This window comes from Numida meleagris, chromosome 2, assembly GCF_002078875.1.
Source record: "Numida meleagris isolate 19003 breed g44 Domestic line chromosome 2, NumMel1.0, whole genome shotgun sequence".
Classification (NCBI taxonomy): domain Eukaryota; kingdom Metazoa; phylum Chordata; class Aves; order Galliformes; family Numididae; genus Numida; species Numida meleagris.
In genome coordinates, this window is record NC_034410.1 from 24,579,192 (window position 1) to 24,607,129 (window position 27,938).

At 38.3% G+C, this 27,938-nt stretch overlaps 1 protein-coding gene across 4 annotated transcripts in view; it reads left to right on the forward strand.

Annotated features, from left to right (window-relative positions):
* The window catches only part of UMAD1 (UBAP1-MVB12-associated (UMA) domain containing 1), a 70,769-nt gene extending 43,065 nt beyond the window's left edge, over positions 1-27,704 (forward strand). For all 4 annotated transcript variants that reach the window (XM_021385965.1, XM_021385966.1, XM_021385967.1 and 1 more), the window contains 2 exons: positions 10,017-10,102; positions 26,085-27,704. In XM_021385965.1, the coding sequence (XP_021241640.1) occupies positions 10,017-10,102; positions 26,085-26,342 (344 nt within the window). In that variant the 3' untranslated portion in view covers positions 26,343-27,704. The remainder of the gene's footprint in view (positions 1-10,016; positions 10,103-26,084) is intronic.

Sequence of the window (27,938 nt, forward strand, 5' to 3'; positions counted from 1 at the left end):
TTGACATGTAATTGAAGATCCAAGCAGTGGTTAAAAAGGTTTTAATGCGCTGAAGCCATACATATTAAAAAAATTGTGAATATTTGCTACAGTTTGTCTGATTGCCTTTCAAATCAGATAGTCTACTGATAATATGTTAAAGTGAACATTTCCATGTTGTTTACATACAAGTCAAAAGTAAAGAAGAAGTTCCATAGTGTAGTTTCTCCTACAAAGCTGGCTGTAAAATGAAGTTCCTAGAAATACTAAACCAGCTTAAAGCACAAAAGTAATTGGAAAATAACACTTTAATCCAAGTTAATCCACATTATTGACATACGTGCTCTAAATAAATAAATAAATGAATAAAATTATGTTGTCCTTTAATCATCTGTGAAGCTGGATGTTCATGAGAAAAGTCTGCCCAAAGATTAGCTGCTGCACTGTTTTTGCCTTTTCTGAGGACAGAGTAAATGGATTTATATTTTATTTTGTGTGGAGACTGCTTCTTAACCTCTTTTGTTGATTTGCCTTTAGATTTTAGATCTCCTTCCTGAGGCTGAGGTAGTTCAGAAGGTGGTAGCAATACAATGAAATTAATGTTGTAAACCAAAACTAATATTTCAAGGGGTTTTAGAGGCAGAGGTGCTGGAATAATGTCTTATAATTGCTTTTAGATGTAGGTTTTCCTTTTTTCATGTTCAGAACCATTGTGTAAAACCTTTAGATATATTCATAAACTTGTATTTGCTACTACACAAACTCCAAAAAGAGTGCTTATACTTTTTTTTAGAGGAAAACAAAATATGCTATGCTCATAAATATACTACAAGCACGTGTCTGAAATGCAAAAGCAACAGTGGATGTAGCATAAGGTTTTCCCCTTAGAACTACCATTATATACGTAGATTGTCCCAACGACACAGGATCCCAGCAATAAGGCTGCTTTCTAGAAAATCACTCAGAAGAATGAAGGGTAGGAAACTTCCTGACCCAAAATACTGTGGGGCTTGTCTAAAACATGTTGAAGAAAAGCTTTGATATTATGATTTAACTTTTGGCATAAGGTTTATTGGTGCCTGTGAGTCACATGTACACATACAAACTGTGAATCCATATAACTTTATGTGCGTTGTTTATTTTTTAAATTAATTCTGTGTAATTTTGTTTCAGAATTGAGTAGAGGATTGCCATGTCTGGGAGGACGGTAGCACTCTAAATTGGAATTGATGACTTTGGAGAAGATTTCTTAGAATTATGTACTGTAGAAGTTATCTTGAATGAGTGTTCTGTCCTATATTTTAGTTCTTCTCCCGAGAAGCTTTCAAGAGTGTTTAGAAGACAAAAATATTCTCAATAACGAGTGTGAGTGTTGTAGGTAGCTGCTCACAGATGGAGGCAAATTATTGGGATGAGGTTGTGTGTGGACATCTGCTCCTCAGACTGCAAAACTCCCACAGCGGTTGGCGGGACAGGATGTGGCTCAGTTTCTCAAAGAGCTCCTTGAGGATCTTCTAGTCCTTCTGCCCCTCTACAACAGCCATAACTATTTCTCTGCACTATGTAGTGACTTTTGTTTCTTACCCTTCCCTTGTCATCATTTGCAGTGACCAACCACAGCAGTATTTGCTAATTGTGCTACCAACAGGCCTAGAAAAATAGAGAGTGATGGGATTCTCCTTTAGCAAGGGTACTCAGTCTCTTTTTACTGCCCAGCTGCAGATGATTATATTTTGCAAAAATCTGATTCTTCTGTATCTGTGCCACTTTCAGCCATATTTGACAGTGTTTTCCTGTCTTAGCAGGGGCAGAAGTTTGGTTATGTAAATCTAATTCCTTAGGAAACCAGCTTAAATTTGCAATATTTGTTTATTTGCATTTATGTAGCAACTCTCATATGCAAATATGAGACTATCCACACCAAAATTTTTGATAGACAAATCATTTTAATACATGCTGGCCCTAGTGGTGTGGAAGTTACGGTGTAACCAAGAGACTGATCAGGCAGACTACTCTGCAGATTTTTAGGTTCTAGGAGAACGCCCTGCTGTGCTGACCAAGGTGGCCTCCAGTATGCTGTTTTCTTCTGACCAGGATGAATGAACCACACCGTGAATAAAATAGGAAGAGGCCTCAGCCTCACGATGAAATGTGGACAGTGAAAAGATTTTAATTTCAGTGCAAAAAGTTGATCATTATTATAAATGTTTCTCTCTAGGTTAGCTGGACTAGTAGCAAGAAAATAATACTGCTAGAATGTTTTTAAGGGGAGATTGCTCACGGGCTGTATACTCCGTGAGCTGTACCATTGTCTTCAGCTAAGTTTGTTGTTGTTACTGTTTCCATATAGCCTTTTACCGCTCGTAAGGAACTGAGGCGGTAAAGGCTTTTATTGTTCTGAGTTTAAACTTTTTATCATCCTTCCAATCGAGGTACGAACATGCAAGAGAGATTGTGTAGATCATGACTTTCATATCCTCATAAAAGGTTAAGATGTAGTTAGGCAAGAGAAATAGAACAAATAAAGGCAAAGAGTATTATCTTTACCTCCCTCCCTTGGAAAAACAAAAAGGATCCAGGAAGAGACTGTAACCCTAAGAGAGCTTTCAAACTGCTTCTTTTGCAGTTGCTGCATACCAGACTACCCATATAACAAAGGTGGGTTATAATGAGTCACTACCCAGGAAGCAGATTTGAGAGTGAGGTGGAAAGGAAAGAGATAATATAGTTTACAGCTAAATTTTTCCAAACATCCAAAAATTTAAGGGACTTCTTATTTTATTCTTAACCTGAAAACAATCTAGTTATTCTGTGGGATGACTGAGCTGGTATAGTTGGCTGTGGCAGTAAGCTCTTAGTGATTATTCAAACAGTAAGTCTAAAGAAAGCAATTAATTTATAAAACTTTTTTTTTAAAAAAAAAAAGGAAAAAAAAAGTACATTACATTACTTGCTTCCCCAGTAAAGTATGATTCACTTGAGCTTAGAAGGTTTTTTTTATATGAAGTAGAGGGGTTCTACTGACAGAGAAGGTGAATGACAGGGAGAACTGCAGATTCTTCAGTAATTTCAGGATCTGCAATTGAATACATGTGGAAGCTGGCCTATAGCAGCTAATCTGTGCGTGCCAGGCAATCAGGTAAAATTTTTTTAGAGACAACATTCATGAAAAATGTTAGCATATAATAGATATGCTGTGGATTATCTGTAGAGCACTATCAGATTAACACGGGATAAGTAATGAAGAATTTGGAAGTTCTCCCTTAGGCATGGACGCACTTGTTCAGATAAGCATGAATGTTGGGTCAGGTGACTTGGGGGATATACACTTCTGTGGCATGGCTGGTGTTTTCAACTTCTTGCTTATAAAGTGATTGAATGTATTGTAAGCCCTTACTCCCATCCATACTGCTTTGGTTGCTTCAGTACTAAAGATATATTGCATAGCAAGACACTGATAACAATCCAAGATAAGGAAGGTGTGGCAGCATATAAAGTAATGAACTCAAAAACAGGATTTCCAAACAGCAAAATGGAAGTGTGAGGTCTACTGAAAGTGGTGAAGGAATTCAGTGGTTTTGTGGACTACTTGGAAAGGTTGGTAGGAGCACGTAATGGAGGAGGTACTTGCGTGGAAGCACCACACCAGTAAAACAGAATGGGACTGATCCTCTGTGTTTGTTTTTGCCTGGCATGGAAGTATCACGATTGCTTTTCCTCTTAATAATGACCGGACCTTTTGCAGATGCAGAACACTCATGATAATGTTTACCTTGTTACATTTTCTACTTCTCTTTTCACAATTTCAAAGAAACTTTTTCAAGAACCAAAGAAATTTTTTCAAAATTCTCATTCTGCAATGTTTATATGAATTTTCTTATGGTTCATCAGAATAATTACAAAAGATAGTGGTAAGTTTTACTCCTGATAAAAGCTTCATTTATCGGCACCTTAATACCCAGCTATAAAAGCACAGTTGAAATTCAATATAAGGCTGATGAAGATTTACTGTGGGTCTGCTTAGACTAACACAGAGCTGTGCCTTAGCGTGGGCTTACACCGACTTCCTTCTCATTCACCCTTATGCTGCATGAACTCTTAAACTCTTTGTTTGCTGAAAGTTGCAGCTGTGGAGAATCTTTTTGCTGATGTATTGGATTTTAAGGGGATATTATTAGCTTGTTGAAATGAAACTGCTGTTGATATGAAAAGCTCTAATATGAAACCAGTATGAGATGATCTGAAACTAAGATGACTTCATTGTTTTGCCAACTATATATATTCTTATAAGTCTACTATGTCTTGATCATATGCATATAGAAGCTGACAAGAATTAATGTGAAGTTTGTATAGCACAAATGCTGTACAAACTGGTAGTCCCATTTTAAGAAAAGAGAAGAACCACCTATCCATCTGTGTCCCATCTCTCCCACTGAAGAAGACAGCACATGGCCAGTGCCTTATTTGACTGAAGTAGATCAGTGAGTAATATGTTAACCTGTAATGGGAAGTGTCAAATCACTTAGAATTTATTACAGTTAGCTGTACTGTTATACAATACATGATCATTAGCAAATATTTCTGAAGTTCTTTCCTCTGCCTTCTGTTAACAGTCTTGATCTCACAAAATCAGCACAATTTTGTGCTCTGGATACTGCCATCTGTGTTCCTTGGAACAACTCCACTACAGACCGCACCTCACTCTTTGGGCAGGATGTGCCTGGAAAAGATATTTCACTGATGTTCTGGAGTGGCAGCTCAGCACTCTTCTCTGGCACTGAATGTGGCTTTGGACTTTTCTTGTAAAGAAGCACAGCAGTTGAGACAAAGCTTGAGGCTGGAAATAGTAGTGAGGAGAAAAGCAGAAACATGAGATCCATTGCTGGTTGCTTGTCTGCTATATGCACAGAGAAGGGAAGAGGAACTTTTTAATAGATCAACTTGGAGTTAGACTGGAAGCAAATGCATGCTGAAGGAGCTGGAAGCTACTGAATGAGGCAGGAGAAGAGCAATGCTATCAAACCCGTTTGCAAAGAAGTGAGGTTGTAGGGAGACCTGAGAGTCATATGTTCAGAGTGAAGAGGGAATTACAGTAGTTAAATACCTCCCTAGTTTGATACCATAATAGTGTTGCATTTGTCAGTGAACTGAAGTTTGATGTTCTGTTAGTGACTTTAAATTGCTGTGTCTATCTCTAGTGTATATCTAGTGAAGGAGTGGAGGGTTTCTGAGTAGGAAAAAGGAGTAACAAACTGCAGTAAAACCTCTATGCTTCCATACCATCAGCATCTCCTGTTTTCAGATCCTACTAATCCTCTCTTTGTCTTTTTATTTTTGTCTTTTTATTTCCAACCAGAAGTTAGAATACAATTTGTTCCTGCCATTTTTAGGTAGGAAAGAAAAAGTGGTGAGAAGCAAGAAATAGTTCAACAACTAACTAGAGTATAATGGAAAATAACAATCTTCCTTCCGAAGCCGAAGGTGGAAATTTTTGTATTTGGTATCTCATTACTGCTTGCTGTGTTGCACGTGGTTCAGTTTCTCATTGGATTCTTGAACACACCAGGACAAATAGCAGTCTAAGTTAAAGAAGGCTCTAACATGTATTTACGGTTCTTTTCTCCTTTTTAGACTGAGGGTGGGATAGTCTTTTAAGTGCTGTCTGTTGATCAAGAGACTACACAGCGTGAGGATGACAAAATGCTGGGAGAGGAAAGAGTATAAATAGAAACCCCACTTCCTTGTTGAGTAGAAGCCAAACTTGTGGTTGAACCTTTATATACAGGAGTTTCTGAGGTCCGGATAGGCAGCTAAATGCCAATTGTTGAAGATGCCAAAAATTCTGACATCTGAGGGGTTTTACATACTGCAGACTAGCCTGGGTGTTTCTTTCCTGGTCGGCACCTGTCTGCAGTTTGTGGAAAAGAAGAAGGTACTGGTGGAACGTGGGGAATGTTGGTGCGAATCCAGCACGGAGTGGAAGAAAAAACCTGTGTCTGACCTTGAAGTGCAACATCATTCATTTGGACCTGAAAGAGGCTTAATATAACTTAAAAACAGCCTCCCAAGGCTGACAATTGGGCGTGTCTGGAAAGCAGGATAATTGTCTACTGCTCTCTTTTCAAATTTGAAAATATATTTCCATTGTTCACTAAGATAATATTTTTCAGGAATAATCACGATTTTTTTCCCTGGTATATTAAGTGATCTCCTATATATCACTAATTATGCTGTTGATGTTTAAACCACATTACATTGCACACCACATCTCTTCATTACTAATGCTTAGATTCTCAAAATAGTACATGATGTATTAAATACATGACTTCAGTTTTTTTAATATGAATTTTATGACTAAAACTTTGCATAATGCTTTTAAACTGAAGGATATATGAGCCAGAATCTAATTGTCTTGTAAAGTGAATCATTTTGCCTGTTATCTCTTCATTAAAATACAGCTTTAAACTTGCTCTAGTTCAAACAAATTAATTCAAGAAATCTTATTGCCTATAATAATGTGGAGGTTAGGCAGGATGATTACGGTGGTCCCTCTGGCATTATCTATCAACATACTTACCATTCAGTTCTGATGAAAGGCTGGATGGGGAGTGCTGGTAGCCCTGCCTACTAAGGTCATGTATTCATGATTTTTTCAGAGCCAGATCTCTGTTGCTTAGTTTGGCAAAATTATAATTACATACCTATTTATATGAGGAATGCGTAAGAGTTCTTTTTATTTTTTTGGTCAAGGACTATAAACTTGAATTTGTAAGGTGCTTGAAAGAATCCATCTTAGTTCCCATTCCCAAAAGTCTGCTCTCATAGAATGTCTGTCTGTTTGGGGTTCACCTTCATCCACCATTCTACCATCTGGGTAGACAGGAAGAGATTGTAGGGAAAAGGGGAAAACCAGATCAGAGGGAAGCATGTGAGAAGCTGGAACTGATAAGGGAAGAGAAACTTTGACTTGCAGTTAAGGAAGAGGTTAGAATTGAGGTCAATGGGAAACCAAGGCAAGCTGAACAAAAAAAATGGGGGTGGCAAAACAAGATGGGTTGGTTATGGCACATGTGATAAGACTGAGAACTGGTGGAGCTAGGAGAGGCAGGGCTTAGAGAGGTATGTGAAAGTTAATTAATCACTTGGGGTAATAGAAATGAGGATGATTAATCTATTTGGATACTTGAGATAGGAACCAGTCAAAGAAGAAAACTAAAAATAGTGTTTTATTCAGAATACTGTTCTATTCTCAAAGACATCTTAGGCAGTTTAGTCTACAGCTGCCTATAACTTCATTAATTCAAATACCCATCTTTTTATTCATATGTTATCTTTGCAGGACTATATACCCGAAAATTTGGAAGGATGCTTAGGTTTTCCCATTTGCACTTTTTTTTTTCTTTTTTAGCAAGAAGATCTGTGTTAAAGCTCAGTTTACAAAGTCAGCTTGTATTATGAAACACCATAGATATTATGAACTTATCACCTGTGAGAGCTGGATGTCAGAGTTCTATGTTAAAAGTTACTTCATTTCCCTCCCAATGAGCTATTCTTGTTCTTTCTTTTCTTGTGAACGTTTTTACATTTTTGACCTTTTGGTCCTAATTTCAAGCTACAATTTATTTCCATCTTAAGGAAAACTAATCACAGGAAAAAGAGTATATTCTGGATAGCATTAGCACATATCAAATTGGTCTTTTGTTTCTTTGAATATACAAACTTTCAAGTGCTTTCTAAGGATGATCTGTAAGGATAAGGAGAAAAAATTTCCCTTGTAACTTTCTTTTGCTATGTTTATGCATACACCAAACTATACGCTATGTGAGTCATCTCACTGATCTCAATTAGCTTTCCCTTTGGTGCTGACAGGCTAACCAGCTCCGTGCTTTTGCTCCTGATTAGGCTTTGTCCAGCTAGCTGCAGCCTGCTCACATCTTCACAAGGCTCCGTGCAGCCAGCACAAGTTCCCCTGACAAATCCTGATCTCAGGGAGGGGTATCCTGTGTTTTTCCTCCTGCATCTTTTATTGAATATAGGACTGGGAAGGAGCACAAAAGGTCATTCATCCTCCTTGTCTTGGCAGGACTGAAAGCATTCATAACAGATGTTTCTTCAGCCTCTTTCGAAAATCCTTCAGAGGTGGACATTCCACTGCTTCCTCAGGTAGTTGATTCTTAAGTAGCCTTATTTCTGGAGAAGCTGGTCTTGCTAAATTTGCTAGTTTAAACTTGTTTGCAAATGTACCAAATATATCTTTTATTCTCCTCTTCATGCATCTGCCAACTGTTTTCATACCTCCTCGAGTTTTTGCAATATTTCATTGCAGGTAGCATTTACGAGACCTCTGTTAATTTTTCTTTGCAGTCCTCTCCTTCATTACACGTGTAAACTAAAGGTTTGCCATAGTTTATTTTTGTGGCCGTTACTTATATCATTATCTTATAGGTGCTTACAAATTTTGTTTTTCAGAATACTGTGGGGAAGAAATGCAGATGAACTGACTCCCAGTCTCCTTTGTTCTCTTCCCACTTTTTTTTTCCGCTCCTCCCACCGCCTTTCTTTTTTAAAGGAGATGATGTGAATGCAAGTACTTTGGAGTATTTTATATAGAGAATTAACTAGTTTAGTGAGAAGCATTTTTCAATTCCAGAAAAGATCTTGACAAGCTTAGGCATTAATGGAGCTAGTAGGCATTAGTGACCTATGATTATTAAAATATATTAAAAGCATACTCAATGACTAAATATTACTATTTGTTTTCGTAAGAAATTTTACGAGGTGTTGCAGTGTACCCAAGGGTCCTTGGGAGTGGGTGACAGCTTGGTGCAAGGCTGCGTGTATCCAGGTGCCACCAGAAGCTGTCCGCTGTCCCAATGGGCTCTTCCAGGTGCCCCGTTTCTAGCTCAGCCTCTGGGGAAAATGAACAGCAAAGCCAAAAGCACAGGCTTACCAAAGGAGCAAAACTTAATGAACCTGAAAAACACGAACTCTTTCATTTAGAACTGTGGCTGCAAGACTCTTTTTAAGAATGCAGGCTTTCAGAATAATCTGCTGCAGAAAGCACCATCAGTTCAAATAAAAATAAAACCAGGATTATGCAACTGAACCTTTTTCATCTTTCTAAGTTGTCTCTTCTTATAAACTATTTGCTGAGTAGCGCTAACAGCGTAAGGAGCTAAACCACAGGATCTTCACAATTTCTTGTACAGCCTCTCTCAGGCAGACAATTACAGTAGATTGGCTGAGTGGGTTGGTTGTTTTTTTTTCTTTTTTGATTGGTAGATTTGTTTTACTACCTTTACATTTTTAAGAAAGTTCCTAATGTTGCTTTTCTTTCTAAAGCCAGTTTAATTACTCTGTCTCCAGTTTTTTTGCTGCCCATCTTAGATTGGCACCAGCTGCAGCTTTTGGAATAAACTGGAATCCGTGTAATCAGTGACATCCTGGGCAGAGGTAGCCATGTCCATGCCATGGGAGAAGGGTAGTGGCCAGCCTGTCCTCTAGTAATTTTCCTGGATGGCCAAAACCAGGGAATTTCTCTGTGTGCTGCTCCTCTTTTTTGGCACTCATGCACGGATATCCCCTGTACAGAACCTAGGTTGTAAATGAGAATGGAGTGACCATGTGTGTGTCCTCCTAGCTTGGCCTGGGCCTGAGACATGACTAACGCGTGCGCCGGCTGAGGCCCTTACACCAGATCCTCACACTACTGCATCTCCTCTGCTTGACATGTCACCATTGTTAGAACTTAATGGTCCTAAAGTCTTCAAAAAGAGAAGCCCTGCTTTCTTTCTTTCTTTTTCTCTGTTTCTCTGTATTTTTCAGTTTAATTGATAGAGACACATTTACTCTGTTTTTGCAGACTACTTCTCAATGTTTGTTTCCTTGCATTCAATGTAAAATATAACTTCAGCAACAGAGTTCACCCTTTCTAAAGAAACTGTACAATTTGATTTTAGGAAGACTCAGGATGTTTTCTTCCTCCCTAACATATGAAGGATTTTAGTGATTTAATAGGTATTTTCTGACTTTGATAGGTGACACAGCTGATGATCAAAATAGAGAGACAAAGGACAAAACTTCATTTCCTGAGACCAGACCAATGTACGACCAACCTCCACAGGTAAGAGACTATTCCTTTACTCATACACGAAGAAACTTTGATAGCAGCTCATGTGAGAAGCGTGAATGTCCTACAGAAGGTTTCAGCATATTCACATCTGTTGACTAAGTGCCTACTCAACTTTTCTTGCCATCTATCGTAAAAGAAGCATCATTAATATTTAGATGGCAATACTGTCATGGCCACCAGTACTGAATTGAATAAGATACAGTTATAATGTTGGACTGTGTGGTTATTGCTGTGTGTATTGTTTTTATACTTGAAATTTGCAACAGTGAAACTGTGGCTGGAGCGTTAATGAATTGCATGCAAGTATTAGTGTGGTGAGCAGTGATGGAAAATGTCAGACGTTTGCATAAGTTATTTCCACAGCTACCATTGCAAGTTGCATGTTGTAAATGTGTGAGCATAATGGACTTTCTTTACTGTGTGTTTGCTTTCTGTTTCAGTGCTGTGTGGCTGTAAACATGAAAATCTTTTTCTTTAGCTTGTTTATTTAATATTTAATCTATGTATACCTTTCCAGAGACGATTTCAGCATATAGCATTCACATAATTTTTCTCATCATCTCCACTGAAAATGTTTTTGCATTAAGTATGAGCCTGTTTTCTATTGCTGCATGGTCTTAGATATTTGCAAGATAACATTTCATTTTATTTTTTTGATGCTTTTGTGGCATTTTAAAAATTTTCCCTTAACCCATTATTTCCCTGTCTCTTTCTCATTTCAAACTAACCATGTCTCTCTCTCTTCCCAGTACCATTGTAGTATTTATTACTGCTAAGTCCTTGTAAGCCCTTGGTATATCAGAGATGTGTGTGTCAGTGTTGCTAATCTAAGAGTGGTCACTGTGTGTGTGGGGGGGTGCGCTCTAGATTCTCATTTTTAAATTTTAAATTAAAAACTGTGTCTTATGCAGAAATTTTTCGTTCACCATAAGTAGTGAATGCTTTACCTTTTGATAACATAAGATTATAAGTTAGTTAGAGTTAATAACAACTTTAGTCTGATTTCTGAATCCATGCACAGCTGAGTAAGGTGTTTTGCCATTCTGAGGCAGTAAAATGTCATGGTATTGTGGTTAATGACTGCACAGACATAGTTTCTCTTAATGTGGTGTTCTTACTAGGTGTTGCAAGCTGCCAGTGATTGTAGTTCTGTGGAGCTTCAGAATAGGAACTGCGTGCTTATGAGTTAGAGGAAAGAAGCAGTTTTCAAAACAACATAGCAAGTATTATCATGAAAAAAAAATAAATATTTATTTTAATTTTTATATTGAAAGACTTACATTCACAAAAATGCTTGTGTGGATCAACATCAGTTAAATTAAGAGACAGCATTTTAATTCCAGTCTCTGGATTTCACGTGTTTGGACTTTGATGTTTACTCAATGGAGTTAACAATTTCTCAAATTAAATAGAGATCATGGAAATGAAACCGATAGTTCTGGCTGTTAGGAAAACAATATTTCTATTTACAGCAGTGAATGTATTTTTATAAATTTGTGGGAGAAATCTACCAATTTAAGAAAAGTGGAAAAGCATTGTATTATATACTCAGTATGTCATAGAGACATAGACCATTAACTGAAGTAATAAACTTGTTAGCATTAAAACAAGAACACTTCAGAAACATGGTACAGTATGTTAAAATATATTTGTTAATCTGCAAAGTAATACCAGATGTTTCTCATGCACAGTTGAATAGCAAAGTTGCTGGAAACTTGCTTGTGTTTTTACACATTATCCATTTAACAACTTAATAGGTGTTGACTTTGTGGAACATGAAGAAGTTCTTTTAGAAATATGATTTAAAGAATAAAGTCATACTTTGTTTATGGGTCACTTCCTTATCTGAAAGGGAAATGAGGTTGACTTTAATTTTTGAAGCATGTGTTTTCTGGGTATGTTTTTGTAACCATTATAATCTTTGGAATTTCACACTTACTTAGGTACTTCTGGACTTGTTTTCTGCACAGTTATTGAATTCTCAAGTACATATGTTTGTATGGTATTGCTTAATTTATATAAAATTAATGCACAAACAAAATCTTGAGACAGGATTGTTTTGCTGCAACTGGTGACATTTAACAGAAGCTCCTATAGCAATGGCTGTCACTGCAATCTGCATTGTCTTGTGAGGTTTTCATATTGCGTGTAGTGCTGTTAGAGGAACTGCAGATATCTACAGCCTTGTTGGAGGAAGGGTGTTTTCAGTGGCCAGCTTCATTCTCCTACAGAGTAGAAACAGAATCTCCTGCTGTGAAGAGTCCCATGTGGAGCTTCTTCTCCATCACCAGCTTGCGAGGATGCTGATGTCCATTTGATCCTAGGGAACTTGGATGTCAGGCAGAGTAATGAGCGCTCTGGGCACAATCAAGCACACAGCATCCCACAAACATGCACCATCCCCAAAAGCACGTGCCATCCCGCAAGTGCATGCCATCCCACAGAAGCTGCTTCAGACTCGTGGACTACAAATTGCACGCACATTTAAGTGCTTTTCTGGATGGGGGCCAAAGTGCTCAGCGCTCTGCAGGACTGAGAACTTGAATTAGTCTCTTTGTGACTGTGAAATGCAAAGCTTCTAGTTCTAACTGCAACACCGTCACAATAGAAACAGATATTATGGATTTATCTTTTCATGCTTGTGGGTTTTCCGTTATTATAGAGCAATTTCCAGATAATTCAATCTTTATCTGCTTTCATTGGGAATGTAAGATTACAGAAAGTAACCAAATGGAAGTGGTTAGTTTTGTGTATGCAGAGTGCTAGAAGCCCCAGTAATGTAGTGGGGTTATTTTTGATAATGAGCTGTTCCACTGGTAAGGCAAATTAGTGCAACCATGTATTTTTGTCCTGCTGTGAGAGCAATTATATAGCGTATCTATTAGCAGACGTGAAAAATATTTTTGACAGATGGTATGGCTGTGAATTAGGATTTATGAAGATTATTGTATGTCTGGTGTGCAGGGCACCTGGGATTATTAAATTGATGCAAGAAAGAAAAAAAATCTGATAATAGCTGCAGTGTTTTGCATCTCCCTCCTGTCACCTTAAGAAGCAGTTCATGTTTATTTGATATTGCTCTTCTGGATAATCTGACATACGCTCTTTAGCCAACAGATGTCAGCAGATTTAATGGGTGGAAACCATACCAGTAAGTGTATTAAAATAAACCACCAAAAATGACAGACATGTTTAGATTGTGAATTCAGATTTTTTCTCTTACTGTTTGTTGGCTTTTGTTTTTCTTTATAGTACTATTTCTCCCTCAAATACTTAATTGCTATTGCCTTCTATCTAAGGAGCTTGTTACACACTTTCTAGGGCAAGAGAGAATCCTCCAAGGGATTGCTTAATCCATAAGTACCTAATTTATATGTTGTTGTTATAGCCACTCTTAATTATATACCTTGCTGTGATACTTATCATCATGGAACATAGCTTTTGTTATGAATTGCAGTAGCTCTGTTATAGCTCTAGTGACCTTTCTTAGCATAATTTAATACTGCAAACTGAGAATGTAGCAGATAGAAAGGCTGTGTTTCCTGAAGTAAATTTACAGTTTTCTATGGCTTTCTGCACAGAGACACTAGTGTGCACTATTTTGGCTGAGTTTCCAAATAAATTAGAATAAAACCCCAAACTTTTGTATCAGAATTTGCAGATAGTATCCTCATTACATTGATGCTTTTTAAAGCCCTGCTATTTAAAGATTCCACATAAATGTAAATAACAGTTTCTTTGGCCAGACTTGTCAATTGGAAAGACAGAAACACTAGTAAGATATAAAATGTCAAGAAAAAGTTAGTGGAGGTTGAGTGCACAGTATAAAAGTGAGAAAAAAAATAATTTATTGTTACTTATACTGTTCTGAAGAAGTAACAAGCATTGCTGAAGGTGATAGACTTTTAAGATCTGCTTTAGAGCAGATCACCTGGCAATCATCCGATAAAACTCCAGTATATGAATAATGCTAATGTTGCCTTCTTTTCCTTTTAAATATATGTGTATATTAATCAGTTCTTCCAGACCTTTTATTGTCCAGCTTTTACTAACGCTTGGCTGTCATGAATATTTTTACAAGTTAGCAGAAAATGAGCTATTACTGATTGTGCCTCCATTTAGTCACTCAGCTCTTAGTTTTTGGTTCAAAGTTCCTGCATTTAAAAGCTCAGAATGAATGTTCTGGGCTAGTTTTACTGCATTGTTTTAAATTCCCCACATTTGCTTTAGAGAAGGTGGTTGATATATCAAAATCATTAATATTATTGGCCAGTGTTTGTGGTTAGTCTGCTCCACTTTGACAAATGCTAATGTTTATAGAAAATGTAATTAAAAAAAAAAAGAAAAAAAAGCCTTCTTAAGCTTGGATTCTAGCTGTGTCCTGGTTAGATTAATTGCTTGTCATATGTCATATTAACTACAAGTATTTCTTCTTCACCTATAAAGCCCTTAAAGCATGTTGGTCCATATTTTCTCTCTTCTTAATTGGGCATGTAAGTAGTAATCACTTAATGAAATTATCCACTCTTAGGAGGGACTGGAATAAGACTGTCTTCATCGGGTCATCAAGCATGTACTTTTCTCTGATTGCTGGTACCTTCAGAAGAAAGATCTGTTTTACTCAGCTGTTGTGTATGATTTTAAGCTATAGGAAGTGAAGTTTTTACATTACTTTTAAAGAGAGATTGTTTTCAATTTTGATGGTTACAATGGACATCACCTTTCTTAGCTCCCTCCATCCTTTGCATGTAGAGTACTTAGCTGGGGACTTGCATTTACTGTGCAGACACAGATTGAGAGTGCCCTCAAAGTATAGCTACTGTATGATAAGGAAGTCACACTCTGTGGTTGTGATCTTACTGACAAAGAAGGTAAATAGCCCAGTCAGCTAAAAATCAGCTGTTACACCATAATAGCATATTTATTTCATGAAGCTTAATTGCATTGTTTGTATTGCTACCTGTTTGATAATCAAAATATCTGAGGGGGCTTTTCATACTAGGAAGATCTCCAGAACTTACTGACCAGGGGACTTCTGCCTGCCATCCACAATTGGGCAACCTGGGAGGGTGCAGGTGTGTATGTGTGTACATGTTACATATAAATATATTATGTATACATGCATGCATGTGTAAAATTTAAGCAGTATGATCGTCCATAAGAAGGTCTGCTTCTGCACATCACAAAGGATAAGTTACTGTGGCCTCACAAGCAATGTTTTATAAACTCTCATGATCTAGTGACCTAGAGCCATCCAGTAAGAGCTGGTCATGTCTTAGAATAGTACCACCTCGTAGGAGTTTTTTCAGTTCTGAAGTGATTAGTTAATCTCATCTGTGTAACATCATGGACAATTGGGGTTACTTCAGATCTGTAGTAATTATAGTAATGTCAAGAATGCTGTCAATTGTCTTTTTTTTAAGGGAAGTATTATATTTTTAGCTATAGGGAACTGGATTGGGAATGGAGAGATGTGAATTATTGTGGTTGTCTGCAGCTTCCTCTCCGAACTTATCAAGAATAGTTCATTTTCAAAAAAAACGCAGCTTTATTAGAAAACATTTTTCTACAGTACTTTGCACTTTAGTGCTACTTGTTAGCGTAGTGCCTTTGTTTAACTCACGTTGAGGTTTCATTGAGACAAGAACTGAGGGTGCTTAATGTTCTTTTAAAAAGGAGCTTTGAATGTTCTGTGTGGTTAGAATATACTTGTAACCAGGAGCATAGCCCCAACAGAGATATTTTGGATCCCTACCACTCACTGCCATGCTTGAGCTCGGAGTCAGGCTGGGATTGGTCTGCCCATTGGTGGGATTTGTGCAACAGGAGACAGAACTGTCTCCCACAGGGACAGAATGGCACAGAGACATGATAGATTTTCATTGTTTAGTGCCTGTAATTAGCACCGTACACACCGACATGTAGAAGTTCGTAAAGCAGTAAAAATGTCCTGATTGGCAGCCTCTTCATTTTTGAGACCTAGGCTCTCGTAAAGGCACACATATTCCATGTAACGACCAAGGCATGTGTATACAGAAACAACAGTTTGCATACCTTGCTCTTTAGTTTGGGCAGAGATTCGCTGTAGACTTACTGTAATTGCATGCTTATTCAGTTACATTGGATTATTATTTGTAAAGGAGATGCTCAAATTGGATGCCCAGATGTTCACATTTTTCGGCTTTGTCTAATTTTGGAATCTTCTGACTAACTTAATCTCTAGATAAAACGACTGATTATCCTGTATCTCTTGCCCAAACACATGTGGTTGGACTAAAAGCCAGTAATGCTGGTTCACTTCACTGCTGTCAACACATTGATTGGTCAGTCATCTTGCCTCTGGCAGTAACCCTTCTGGCCTTTCAAAATATTAAAATTGATCTAAAATACATTGTAGATCATACATCACTTGATGAAACAGTGTGCTAATACAGCCTGATGGAACTGTGATATTTACAACGTGATGCATTAGTGTAAAGTGGTGGCTGAAAGACCACAGTATAGGTCAGCTTATTAATAATTACTCTAAACATCACGTGAGGAAAGGAACAGTGTCCTTAGGTTAGTTTCTCTGCCACTACTAGGGAAAAAAGTAAGTAAAATGAAAACCAGCAACAGCAATCACCAGTCCATTGTAATGGAAAGGAAAAAATGATGTGAAAACTGCCTTGTTTCGGTCCAAAATGCAAGTATTGGTAGGACAGGAATATGTTTTTGTGTAGTTTCCATCAGTGTGATTTGATCCTTCCCTGTGCTATTGCTGTAATTTGTACCTTGGAAAAATTTCCCTCAAAACTTCACCACTCCTCAACTGTATTGGATTTTGAAAAGGCTGTCCACTGAGTAGCTCGTAGCGAAATTTGTTCTGAAGTACTTTTTAATTATACATGAAGATAAAATGGGCTTGTTTGCAAATCTTTTTTGTTTGATTCCACATGATTACAAATTTTAAGAATACTTTTCTTGTATCACGATGCAATTAGTAGACCTGCTTGATAAAAATAAGTCTATTTTAAGTATTGAAAAATTGCCCTTTTCACTGTGGTCTAGTTATCTTCCGTCCACAGAGAATCAGAAGGTCAACAGAATTGAAAGAGATGACCTGTATTTGTTTCTTTTTGTTTTATTTATTCCTGTTCTGCCCTGAGAGTCATCTTGCCCTCATCTATGTGTCTTAAAAGCCTAAACAGTAGGTGCTGAGGTGAACTTTGTTGTTTTATGAGCTCTGACTCTGGGTAAGTAATTCTTTTCTATAATCTATTCTATAACTATAGACAGTTAATACTTTCAGAAGGCCAAATTCAAGGCCATTTCCTTTTTCTTTCCTCTTGTTGTAGATGGAAGTTAACTGTCTGTATTTTTGTTCTCATTGATATTTACATTATAGGGAGGCATGTCATTGTCTAGACTCATGGAGAGATTTACTTTTCAAACAATAACATCATTTTAACTTCTGATTTAGGCAGCTTTTCCCATTTGGTTTAATTTGCTGAAAAAATTACTGACTTCTTTAGTGAAACCATGTTTGCTAAATATTTTCTTACTAACCTTTTATTTTTAATCAACTTTTCTAGGTTATTTCCTCAGGTAGAAATCTTCCTTACCCATTCCAGTCTTTGGATTTTCATGCAGATAGAATAATGTAGTAGAATGCAGTATTGCCCCTCTTTTTTAGAGGTTCTGCTCCGTGACCGTGTGTTATTTCAGAGAAACTTTCATCTTTTCCCTGCCATCTTAGCTTGCCATTCCAGGGCTTCTGCCATAGCAGGGATTGGGAACAAGAGATAAAGACATGGAGGCAGGGACTCCATCTGTCTAAGCTCCTTCTGGTCAGACTTCAGCTGCCCCAAAAGTCATCAGGATATTTCTTTTTTTGCCTAGAGCAATATGGAGAAACTCAAATATTGTCACTAACCACAGAGATCAAATGTAGCTGCTAACTTTAAACTGATTATTTAAATACTGTTTACTTAAATATGCAATCAAAATTTTATAGAAAAATCAATATAGCCAGAGAACATACAAAGAAATGAACAATTAAAATACAACCTATGCTCCTGATTTCAGCTCTATTAAAAGAGTATTTTCTAGAGGAATATTTGCATTCCAGTTACTTAGAAATTATTCCCCTTGTACAAAGTACTCATTCATGGTTCAGTTGCTTCAGTAGATAACTGCATTTTAGAAGTTAGCATGAGGTTTGTATTGTGTCAGGAATGAAGATAGCAACAAAATAAATCTGAGTATATTTGTGCTTTCTGCACTGAAGTTGCAGAAGAAATCCATTATCTGCATTTATCAGACTCCTGTATTCATTTTGCAATATATTGACTCGTCCTTCACTTCAGATTTGTGGCTGTGGGATGCACTGCTGGGTGCTCGGAGCCGCCTGTATTTTCAATTACACTTCTTCTGGCTCGCGGTTTACTCACTGTAGTAATTTTCACGACCTTTTTAATCTTTAAGCATACACACTACAGTGAAAAAATACAGCTACAGTCTGGCCCAGTTAGCAGCACTTCCTGGCACTGGCACAGTCACGGCACGTTGGATATTGTTTGCGTTGCCTATTGTGGTGTGTGAGATTGTTGCTATGAATAGCTTGTGTGGTGCTTGATATCAACAGGGGAACTAGATCAGCTGAACCCACTCTCTTCTGAGATCATTCTTATCACAGTATTCATATTGTTGAGGGGGAGGTTGTCCAAAATTCACCTGTTAGAATCATAGAATCATAGAGAGGCCTGAGTTGAAAAGGACCTCAAAGATCATCTAGTTTCAACCCCTCTGCTGAGTGCAGGGTCACCAACCACTAGACCAGGCTGCCTAGAGCCACGTCCAGCCTGGCCTTGAATGCCTCCAGGGATGGGGCATCCACAACCTTCCTGGGCAACCTGTTCCAGTGCGTCACCACCCTCTGAGTGAAAAACTTCCTCCTCATATCTAACCTAAACCTCCCCTGTCTCAGTTTAAAACCATTCCCCCTTGTCCTATCACTATCCACCCTCGTGAACAGTCATTCCCCCTCCTGTTTATACGCTCCCTTCAAGTATTGGAAGGCCACAATGAGGTCTCCCTGGATCCTTCTCTTCTCCAAGCTAAACAAGCCCAGTTCCCTCAACCTTTCTTCATAGGAGAGGTGCTCCAGCCCTCTGATCGTCTTGGTTGCCCTCCTCTGGACCTGTTTGAAGAGCTCTGCATTTTCTTGTGCTGGGGGCCCCAGGCCTGGACACAGTACTCCAGATGGGGCCTTGCAAGAGCTGAGTAGAGAGGACAGTGGCCTGAGCTCAAGAGCCTGCAGAGAGGCACAGGGAGACAGCAGGAGCAGGAACCCTGCTGCTGAGGTGCATAAAAGCCCATATGCGTCCTGAAGTAGCACAGAGTGCTAGAATGGATTGGGATAGAAGGAGGGGTAAGGACAGGAATGACATTCTGCTTGCAGTGCAACTATAATTGTTCAAAGAATTTATCATAAAAACATATTGCTTTAGAAGGATCCCATGATACAGTGCTGCACCACTCCCAGACAGAAGTGAGTTCTGATGTCTTATGTTGGTGGTAAAATTGTTTGTGTGCGGGAATGTCCCTGGCTCCAGGAAATGGGAAAAAGGAAATGAATTCTATTAAAGAAAAAAGAAATTAGGGCCCTACCTCACTAGTGCAGGGCTTATTGCTTTTGCACTTATTGCTTTGCAAACTCCTCATAATGCTCAGCTGAAGATCAGGCTTCTTTTTCTATGTGGCATCTTTCTACGTGGAGTGGCAGAGCTCCAAGTCTGTGGCAGAGCTCAGAGCAGTGTCACCTCTTATTCAGATCAGTTATTGGTTTGGGACCTTTGAGGTTCTGCTTTTTTGGTTTGTACAATTTGGTGGTATTTTCATTGTATAGTGCTGCATTGAATCAGCATTTTAGGGTGTTGAGTAAAACAGAAGTTCCATCTTATTTGTTGGAGTTTGCAAAATTGTTAACTAAGAAAACAGTGTTTTTCCTCTAGCATGAATAAATGAGGTAGTTACACACAAGATACGCAGTCATTTGTGGTACTTACGAATATTTTTCAGGGTGAAATTGCATTTTACAGGTATTTAATAAATAAAACTCACAAGCATCTCTAATATTTACCAGGACCATTAAACTAACACATTTTAACCATGGAACATTCAGGGTATCACCAGTTCAGGTGGCAATCCCACGCTGCTTTCTCTACAGAGTTTATCAGTTCTAGCTGTTGGAGAGGGCAAGGAACACGTATTAAATACGTGTTGTTCTGAAGCACACTCATAACAAGAACTTTGTGCAGGTAGCAGCAGCTCTTTAGGACAGACAGCTCACTGCTGTGTTACAGAATAGGAGTCATAAGAAGTTGGGAAATAAGAGCCCAAAGCGACCAGGTAAGCTGACTTCCATTGACAGCCACTGCTCTAGAAGCCTCTCAGAGGGCTCCATCCTGGCTGTGTGTGTGAGGTGGCCCTGCTGCAGCCACTGATAAAGCGTGTCTGCTGCTAGGATTATGGTTACATCTGCATTCCTCTTAAGAAACACTCTGACCAGAAGGCATTGTGTTGCTACAGCCACTGTGAGATCTCCTGCACTTTTGCCTCCATCTACTTTAGTTGTCCCAGAGTAGAAACAACACTTTTCTTGAGCCCCTGGAGGGGGTGCTTACTAAACCTTCAAAGTGGCAGCTCAAAAGATTCACGCGAAGCTTCTGAGCCATTTCAGTGGCATCCCTATTTTACTGGTCTGAGTAAATTCTGTCAAGATGTAGGCCACAAACTTACCGGTGTGCTGGGCGTGGTTCTTTTTGTTGCTGTTGTTCAGGTTTGCTTTTTTTGTGACATTTAGAAACTGTGATGTCATGTACACTTTTTCCACCCCTCCTGCCTTTTTACTTCTAGTTTAAACTTCTGAATACAAAGTACTAAGCATAGAGAAAGCCTTGCAAGAAATTTTTCTTTTCTCATCTGCTCCTCTTATCAAATAAGAAAAGCAATGGCAGAGTGATTCATTGTCATTAGTGGTGATGCCCACTCTGGAATTCCTACAAATTTTCTAAAAAGACCCAATGAATATCTTAAAAGCATCAATTGAGACACAATTGGAAGAACAATCCACTAAGATAATCTCCACTTCTAGATACATCAGAGCTAACAGCACAATGCTGCCTAAGTTTTAAGACACATTATGATACACTATTTGCAATAATACTGCAAAATTGCCTGAATTGAAGATAATATTTCTGTATCAACATCGGTGTTGTCGGTCTCTGTCTTTGGCAGAGTTATGATATTGCTGGATATTTACTACACAGCCTGGAATCTTGAACGTATCGTTAGTTTCTTATGGCTGGCTTTTTGAGGAAAATGGATCTGCTTCTCAGAAAATAAGCGCCTCTTTTACAGAAAGTACAAATTTCTTGAGATAAATCATTTCTTGGTAGGAAAGCTTGTTCAATAATTTGGATGATAATAGTGCTAGCACTGATCTTTGATTCTTTTTCAGAGCATCTAAATCCAGCTTCCAAGTACATTGTAAACTGAATATTTTCTTCCTTACGAGATTCCTTGGCAGACTTTGTAGTTAGCACACATAGCTGCAGCAAATTAGATGTTTTTAAATGCATCTGAGGAACATAAAAAGTAACAGTATAAGAGCATAAGATGAGGAATTGACTTTAGAGGATAATTTTATACTTTGTTAGTTTTGAAATAATGTACAGCGTTGTTACTGTCAGAGCACAATCAGTATCTGGTAGGTGGCTACCATATATGTTTACATTCTGTTTCTTTTATCCCTTTTCGTTTGGATTCCAAGCCAAGAATGAAGAAAACACCTTGCTTATTGGAATTGAATCTGAGCACCATGCCTTCTGTAATTTTAAATGATTTTTCAACTCCCTGGTGCTTGCTGAAAGGTAAATTGCTTGATGATATTCTAAGTGCATTCAATTAATATTTCTCATAGTGGGATTATGTGTCATAGCATTTGGCAGTGCTTTATTTAGCTAATGTCCAGAGAATATGCTCTGAATGGATCGTATTTGGGATAAATAAGTTAGACATTTAAGCAGAAACCAGTGTGACTAATGAGGGATATCAAATTCTCTAGGACTTGCAGTTCTATATATGCTTGAGGAATGCGTGCATGAAAACATAAGCCATTTCATAACCTTGACTTTTGGTTGTGCAACATAGCTTTGTGCTGGTGTGTGCACTGTAACCAGCTTGGGCAATTGTAGCCTTGATGACTGACTGATGTTCTCTACTGGAGTGTCCCGTTCATTGTTTCATTACCACGGACTCTGTAAAAGTCTGCTGGTCAGGTTGGCTGTATTGAAGTCTTCTAACTGGAGTGGAAGTCTTTATAATTAGAAAATCATGCCCTGGATGGGCAACAAAGCTGGTGAGGGTCTGGAGCGCAAGTCTTATGAGGAGTGGCTGAAGGAACTGGGATTAGTTGGTCTGGAGAAGAGGCTCAGGGGTGACCTTATTGCTCTCTACAACTATCTGAAGGGAGGTTATGGTGAGGTGGGAGTCAGCCTCTTCTCCCATGTAACTCCAATAGGATGAGAGGGAATGGCCTCAAGTTGCTCCAAGGGAGGTTCAGGTTGGATGTTAGGAGAAAATTCTTCTCTGAGGGAGTGGTCAAGCCCAGGAATGGGCTGCCCAGGGAGGTGGTGGAGTCACTGTTCCTGGAGGGGTTCAAGAAACGTGTAGGTGTGGTACTGAGGGGCATGGTTTAGTGGGAAATACTGGTGGTAGGTGGACAGTTGGACTGGGTAATCTTGGAGGTCTTTTCCAACCTTGGTGACTCTATGGTTCTATGAAGTGCAAAATTATATTTAGCTTGATAAGATCTTGCACATGAGGCCATTATCTGAATATCATTGTAAGAGGGTTCAGAGAGCTATTCACAGTGAAGGGCAATGATTACCTGTAATGATAGCACTAGACAACACTGAAAAAGTACTGCTTTCACCCTGAATTTTTCAGGACAGGAACATTTTTTCTTTGTATGTAGATAGCTGGTAGATAACGGACACTGCCATGTGACACTGGGCATGAGGTGAAAAGATGAGATCCACAATACTCAAGGATTTAAACTGCAAGCATAACAGTTTTCCAGCTGCCTATTTTCAGTGCAAGGTGTTGCTTGCTCTCTCTATTGCTGCCTCCATCTCTGCACCCTGGAGCTGTTCTTTTGGAATGAGACAAGGAGCCAGAAGGGCCAGCCTTGATCCCCAACTCCATGCTGTACCTAAATGCTACCCCTTGCATTTTTAAGCTGTGCTTCTTTGAACAGCATGGCAGCAGGGAGGTATGACCAGGCTGACCTTGGCTGGAGTTTTCCTACCGCCCTTGGGTTTTGCACATTGTATTACACAGCCTTCCTCCCCAGGTTATGTATTTAGTAAGTCAGTACAATAAGATAGTCTAAGATGTGACTTTCCGTGAATGAAAAAGTGAATGTGAACATTTTAAGCTATTTTAAGCATTTTTAGTTCTAGTTTTTGTTTTTCTTGGGAAAGATAGTAGTGGTTAATGTGTGGAACTGAAATAGGAAATCTTGAGATCTTTTCTCATTTCTGCTGTAAGCTCATGTTGTGATACTGGATCCAAGACCTTCTTACGAGGGCATTGGTGGACTCAGACAAAAAAACTATTGGATCAGAGATTAGATTATGGCATTTATTACACTAACCAGCCTTTTTTTTCCCTTTATTCCTGGCTTACCTATCCAATGTTCCATTTCAGGCTTTGTTTATGATATTGTTTTGACTATTCAAGTAGTGTCAGCATCTATAAGCTGCTAAGAACTTTACAACCAGAATATAGAGATTTAGTGTGGCAAAATGGTGTTTAAGAATAAAATATTTGTAATCATCCTTCCTTACGCAGTCTTACTTTGAAACATGAAGTGGGGCTGAGAGTAACGGAAGCTCGTTCTTGTCATAATCAATACATGATTTCGGTGTGCAGTAAGGGTCTAAGGTGTGGGGGTACCCATTTGGCACCATTCTAACTGTAAGGCTTCTGGAAATAAAAGAAAAGAAAAAGAAAATCTGAGATGCTTTATGCTCTCTCCAATTTTTTTCTCCTTGAAGTTAGTTTCGCCTAATGATTCTCTGATTTGCACTGTAAATTGAGTTCATCCAGCTTGTGGGACAATTAAGATAGAAAAAGACGTTCTTAAATGTATAATTTGCCAAACAAAATAAACATGAGACTGTAGGGATTTCAAATTATCATCCAAGCTATGGGAATAGGACGGCAGGAGATCATTTTTCCCTGGAACGCAGGAGTGGGGGAGGCAGAAGGCTCTTTGAAGATCTTGTTTAATCGATTCCTAGATGTAACCTTTTCCTGTTTTTCATTTGGAGCTTTCTGGCTCCACTTTCCTCTTTAGAATAAGAGGCTGATGTAATAGAAGCAAACACCAGCGCCTCAATGAAAGCTCCACAGTTTTGTTCTTTCAGGAAGGAGTGTAACAGATTTGAGCAGAGTAAAACATTACAGGACGCCTTGAAACTTTGAGCAGCTACAAATTTAGGTACATATTTCAAGTGTGGTGGTGGGTTTTTTTTTTGTTTTTTTTTTTCTCAGATAAGTATAACTACCATTATAAATAAGTGTTCTGTGTGTTCAACAGTGTTCTTAGCAAACCAATATGTCTATATCAGAAAGAGGGTTTTGAGTTTTGTTACAATGCACGCCTTAAGCCCGTTTGGCCATGACAAGAAGGAAGACTTCTCTTAAGTGCTGCTAACTGGTTAGCAACTACAGAAGCTAGGATCTCCTTTAAAGTGAAAGCTGCTGGTCTTCAACTTGCAGGTAGCTCTGCTAATTAAAGGAGACAAATACAAAAGGTTTTAGGAGTTTTCCTGAACTTACAGACTTATGGTTTGTGGTTTTTCAGTACTTTCTCTTCCCTACTCACAGATCTTTCTGGATGTGTGCTGAGCATGGGGGGCTGAAAGGAAGAAGTCAAGACTGCAATCAGAAATTAATGCATAATGTTTTTGGCTCTTATATGACTTGTTAAGCACTTTTGAATGAGTCAAATTGGAATATTTCTCTATTTGTACTTATATAAAATAGAAATCCCTCTGGCAGTCATCTTATTCTTTAAGATTATGTGCGAACTCCTGGTTTGCATAGCACTTGGTTGCTAAAAATAGTAGAGCAAGTTAGATTTGCTTTCAGAAGCAGAGTAAATAGTCTTTTCTTCGTTTTTAAAATGGTAAAAGTTTTAGGATAGACAATAAAGTCATTCTGGTAAGTCGATATCAAAGCTGGTAAGACTGTTGGGTTCACCCTTCTATCTGATGGCATTTTCCATAAATTATACTGACTTATTCTATATGTCAGGGTTTTTTTAATTTCATTGTTGGTTTTGGTTTACGGGTTTTCTACGTTTAGTTTTTGTTTGTCTGTTATAGTTTTGTTAACTGTTCTTTTCTAATAAACTATAAAGCACACAGTTAGCAGGCCTTACTAAGTGGTGAAACAACTGTTTCAAATTGGAAATCATGATCAGTAATAATTTGAAAGAGCTAGTGTAGGAGTTGATTGAGTTTTTGTTGTTGTTGTTGTTTGTTTAAACAGAGTCCTACATTTGTAGGTGACTTCTGAAAGGGTGTAGAGGGTAGAAGGAACATAACTTTCTATTTTAGAGTATTTTCCCCTAAACTTGATGACAACCCGCCTTGATTTTCTTAAAGACAGAGTAGCATTAGGTAGGAGAAATTATGATAATCATTCAAAAAAATATTGTTGTTTTCAGCCTTAATTCAAATCAACCTACCTCAAAGAATTATATCAATATGCATTAAGATTTGCTATTTCAGATCTACCTGAACTAAACTCTGGAACTACTTTTGTTTGCTTGTTGTTTTTTTATTTGAGTTCATGATAGAAAGCGGTAGCTGCCTGATGTGTAGCATCTAAATTCCTGTTCTTCTGTTCTCTTCAGATTAATACAGGGCACCAATCGGAGTTGACTGTGTCGAGAGCAGAGGTGGGAAATGAAAGGAGTCAAAATTTGGAAAGCAGCCCTTTCATGTCAGATCTTCTAAACGATGTACCCTTTGCCCTAGCACCACACGTGTTAGCAGTACAGAGCACCCATAATGATGTTCCTGACCGACTGCTCACCTACAACATCAATGACAATTTATCAAGATTTTGGTACGACTTCACGCTTGAAAATTCTGTGCTTTGTGACCCGTAATGTTTTCTTGATCTTTTCTGTATGCGTCAAGGAATAAGTCTTAATGTGAAGATAAAGATTTATTTTGAACGTCTTAGTGTTTTGGGGGCCTACCACTGATATGAGATCCATTGGATCAAAAGGATTGTTATTCAGTACTATATTATACTCCCTAGATTGAAGTGAACATAACTTACTATATGTTAAGTATCTCCAAAGAAATCAAGCAAAACTGTTTCAGCCGATGCTGGATGTTGGTGCCTGCTTCCCGTAGGTAGGCTGTAGATGCAAACATTTCATGAAGATGAAGTCTGAGCACTACTGCTCTGTTTTGTTTTTCATTCTGGTAATAAACACGCAGATCCTGTTATACGTGTTTCTTTAGGTCACCTTTGATTTTCTGCAGGTAGAAGCCAGTGTTAATAGTAAAGTGGTGCTTCTTTGTACTACTGGACAGAGAGTTTTCCAGTCAGTAAGTTTTAAAACTCAGACTTAATTCTGAGTACTGAAATAATTTGGGGTACTTAATGCGATCGATTACCATTTTGAAGGTGACCGTGGATTGCTCTGCTCTCTTCCCCATAGATGGTATTTTTGTCCCCTCATTGTATGCCAATCCTGTTGCCTGGAGAAGTCCTCTAGGGCTGCCTGTTGGCTGCTGTTTGTTCTCACTACCACATGTGTTCCTGATTTATATATGGATCAGCTTTTCCATGTTAACCTCTTTGCCCCCTCAAGAAGGAAATCTCAGGACACGTACTTTTAATGGTCACACCCTCATTTTTTTTAATTTGTGTGCCAGAGATACAGATGGCAATGTTTAACAACAGGAAAACATTACATTGTTTCTTATCCAGCTAAATTAGATGGCTAAGTACCTAAACATGCTTTCTCTCAGACCACTGTGTCCCTAGCTCACAAGCTTCCAGCATGTTTCTTCCAACTGAAACCAGAGTTGCTGTTGTATGAGCAGCAGCTCTCTGATGTCAAACCACGATTTGTGTGAATAACGGTCTGTGTTGCACAAAAGATTACACTTGTTTTCTCTCTTGGTGTAGAGTATTTATATTGTGCCAAATCCCGGTAGGTAATTCCATATATTTTTATGCTCTGTGGTAGCTCAAAATATCTATTTTTTCAGACTTGCATCCTTTAGGTGTTTGAGATAAATACCATAAGTGATGGAGAAATTACATTGTGAATATGTCGTAGGTTGTTACATATTCATGTTTAAGATTTATTCTTTTTTAATGTATGTATATAAGTAAATTTGTTAGTATATGTTTAACAGTTACGTTCATAAATGTTTTGAAATACTTGTTTCAGGGAAAGTAAGTCTACTGCATACCAATAAATAAGTGTCAAATGATGTGTGAGAATTAATGCTTGGCTTGACCTGTGTTCTTTTCTGTAGCAGTGACCATTCAGACTTCTTGGGAGCTTGAAATTGTTCAATTTAGAAAATTTTTTCAGTGTCACTTAAAAATCAGGGTATTCAATTAGTCTGTCACACCTTCATCTGCTGTATTTTGTGCCCTGTGTTGGTGACACTGCTCCAAGGATGCTGCTGCTGTGAGGTGGGAGTACTCAGACCCCTTAGAAGGAAGAATTAATTTT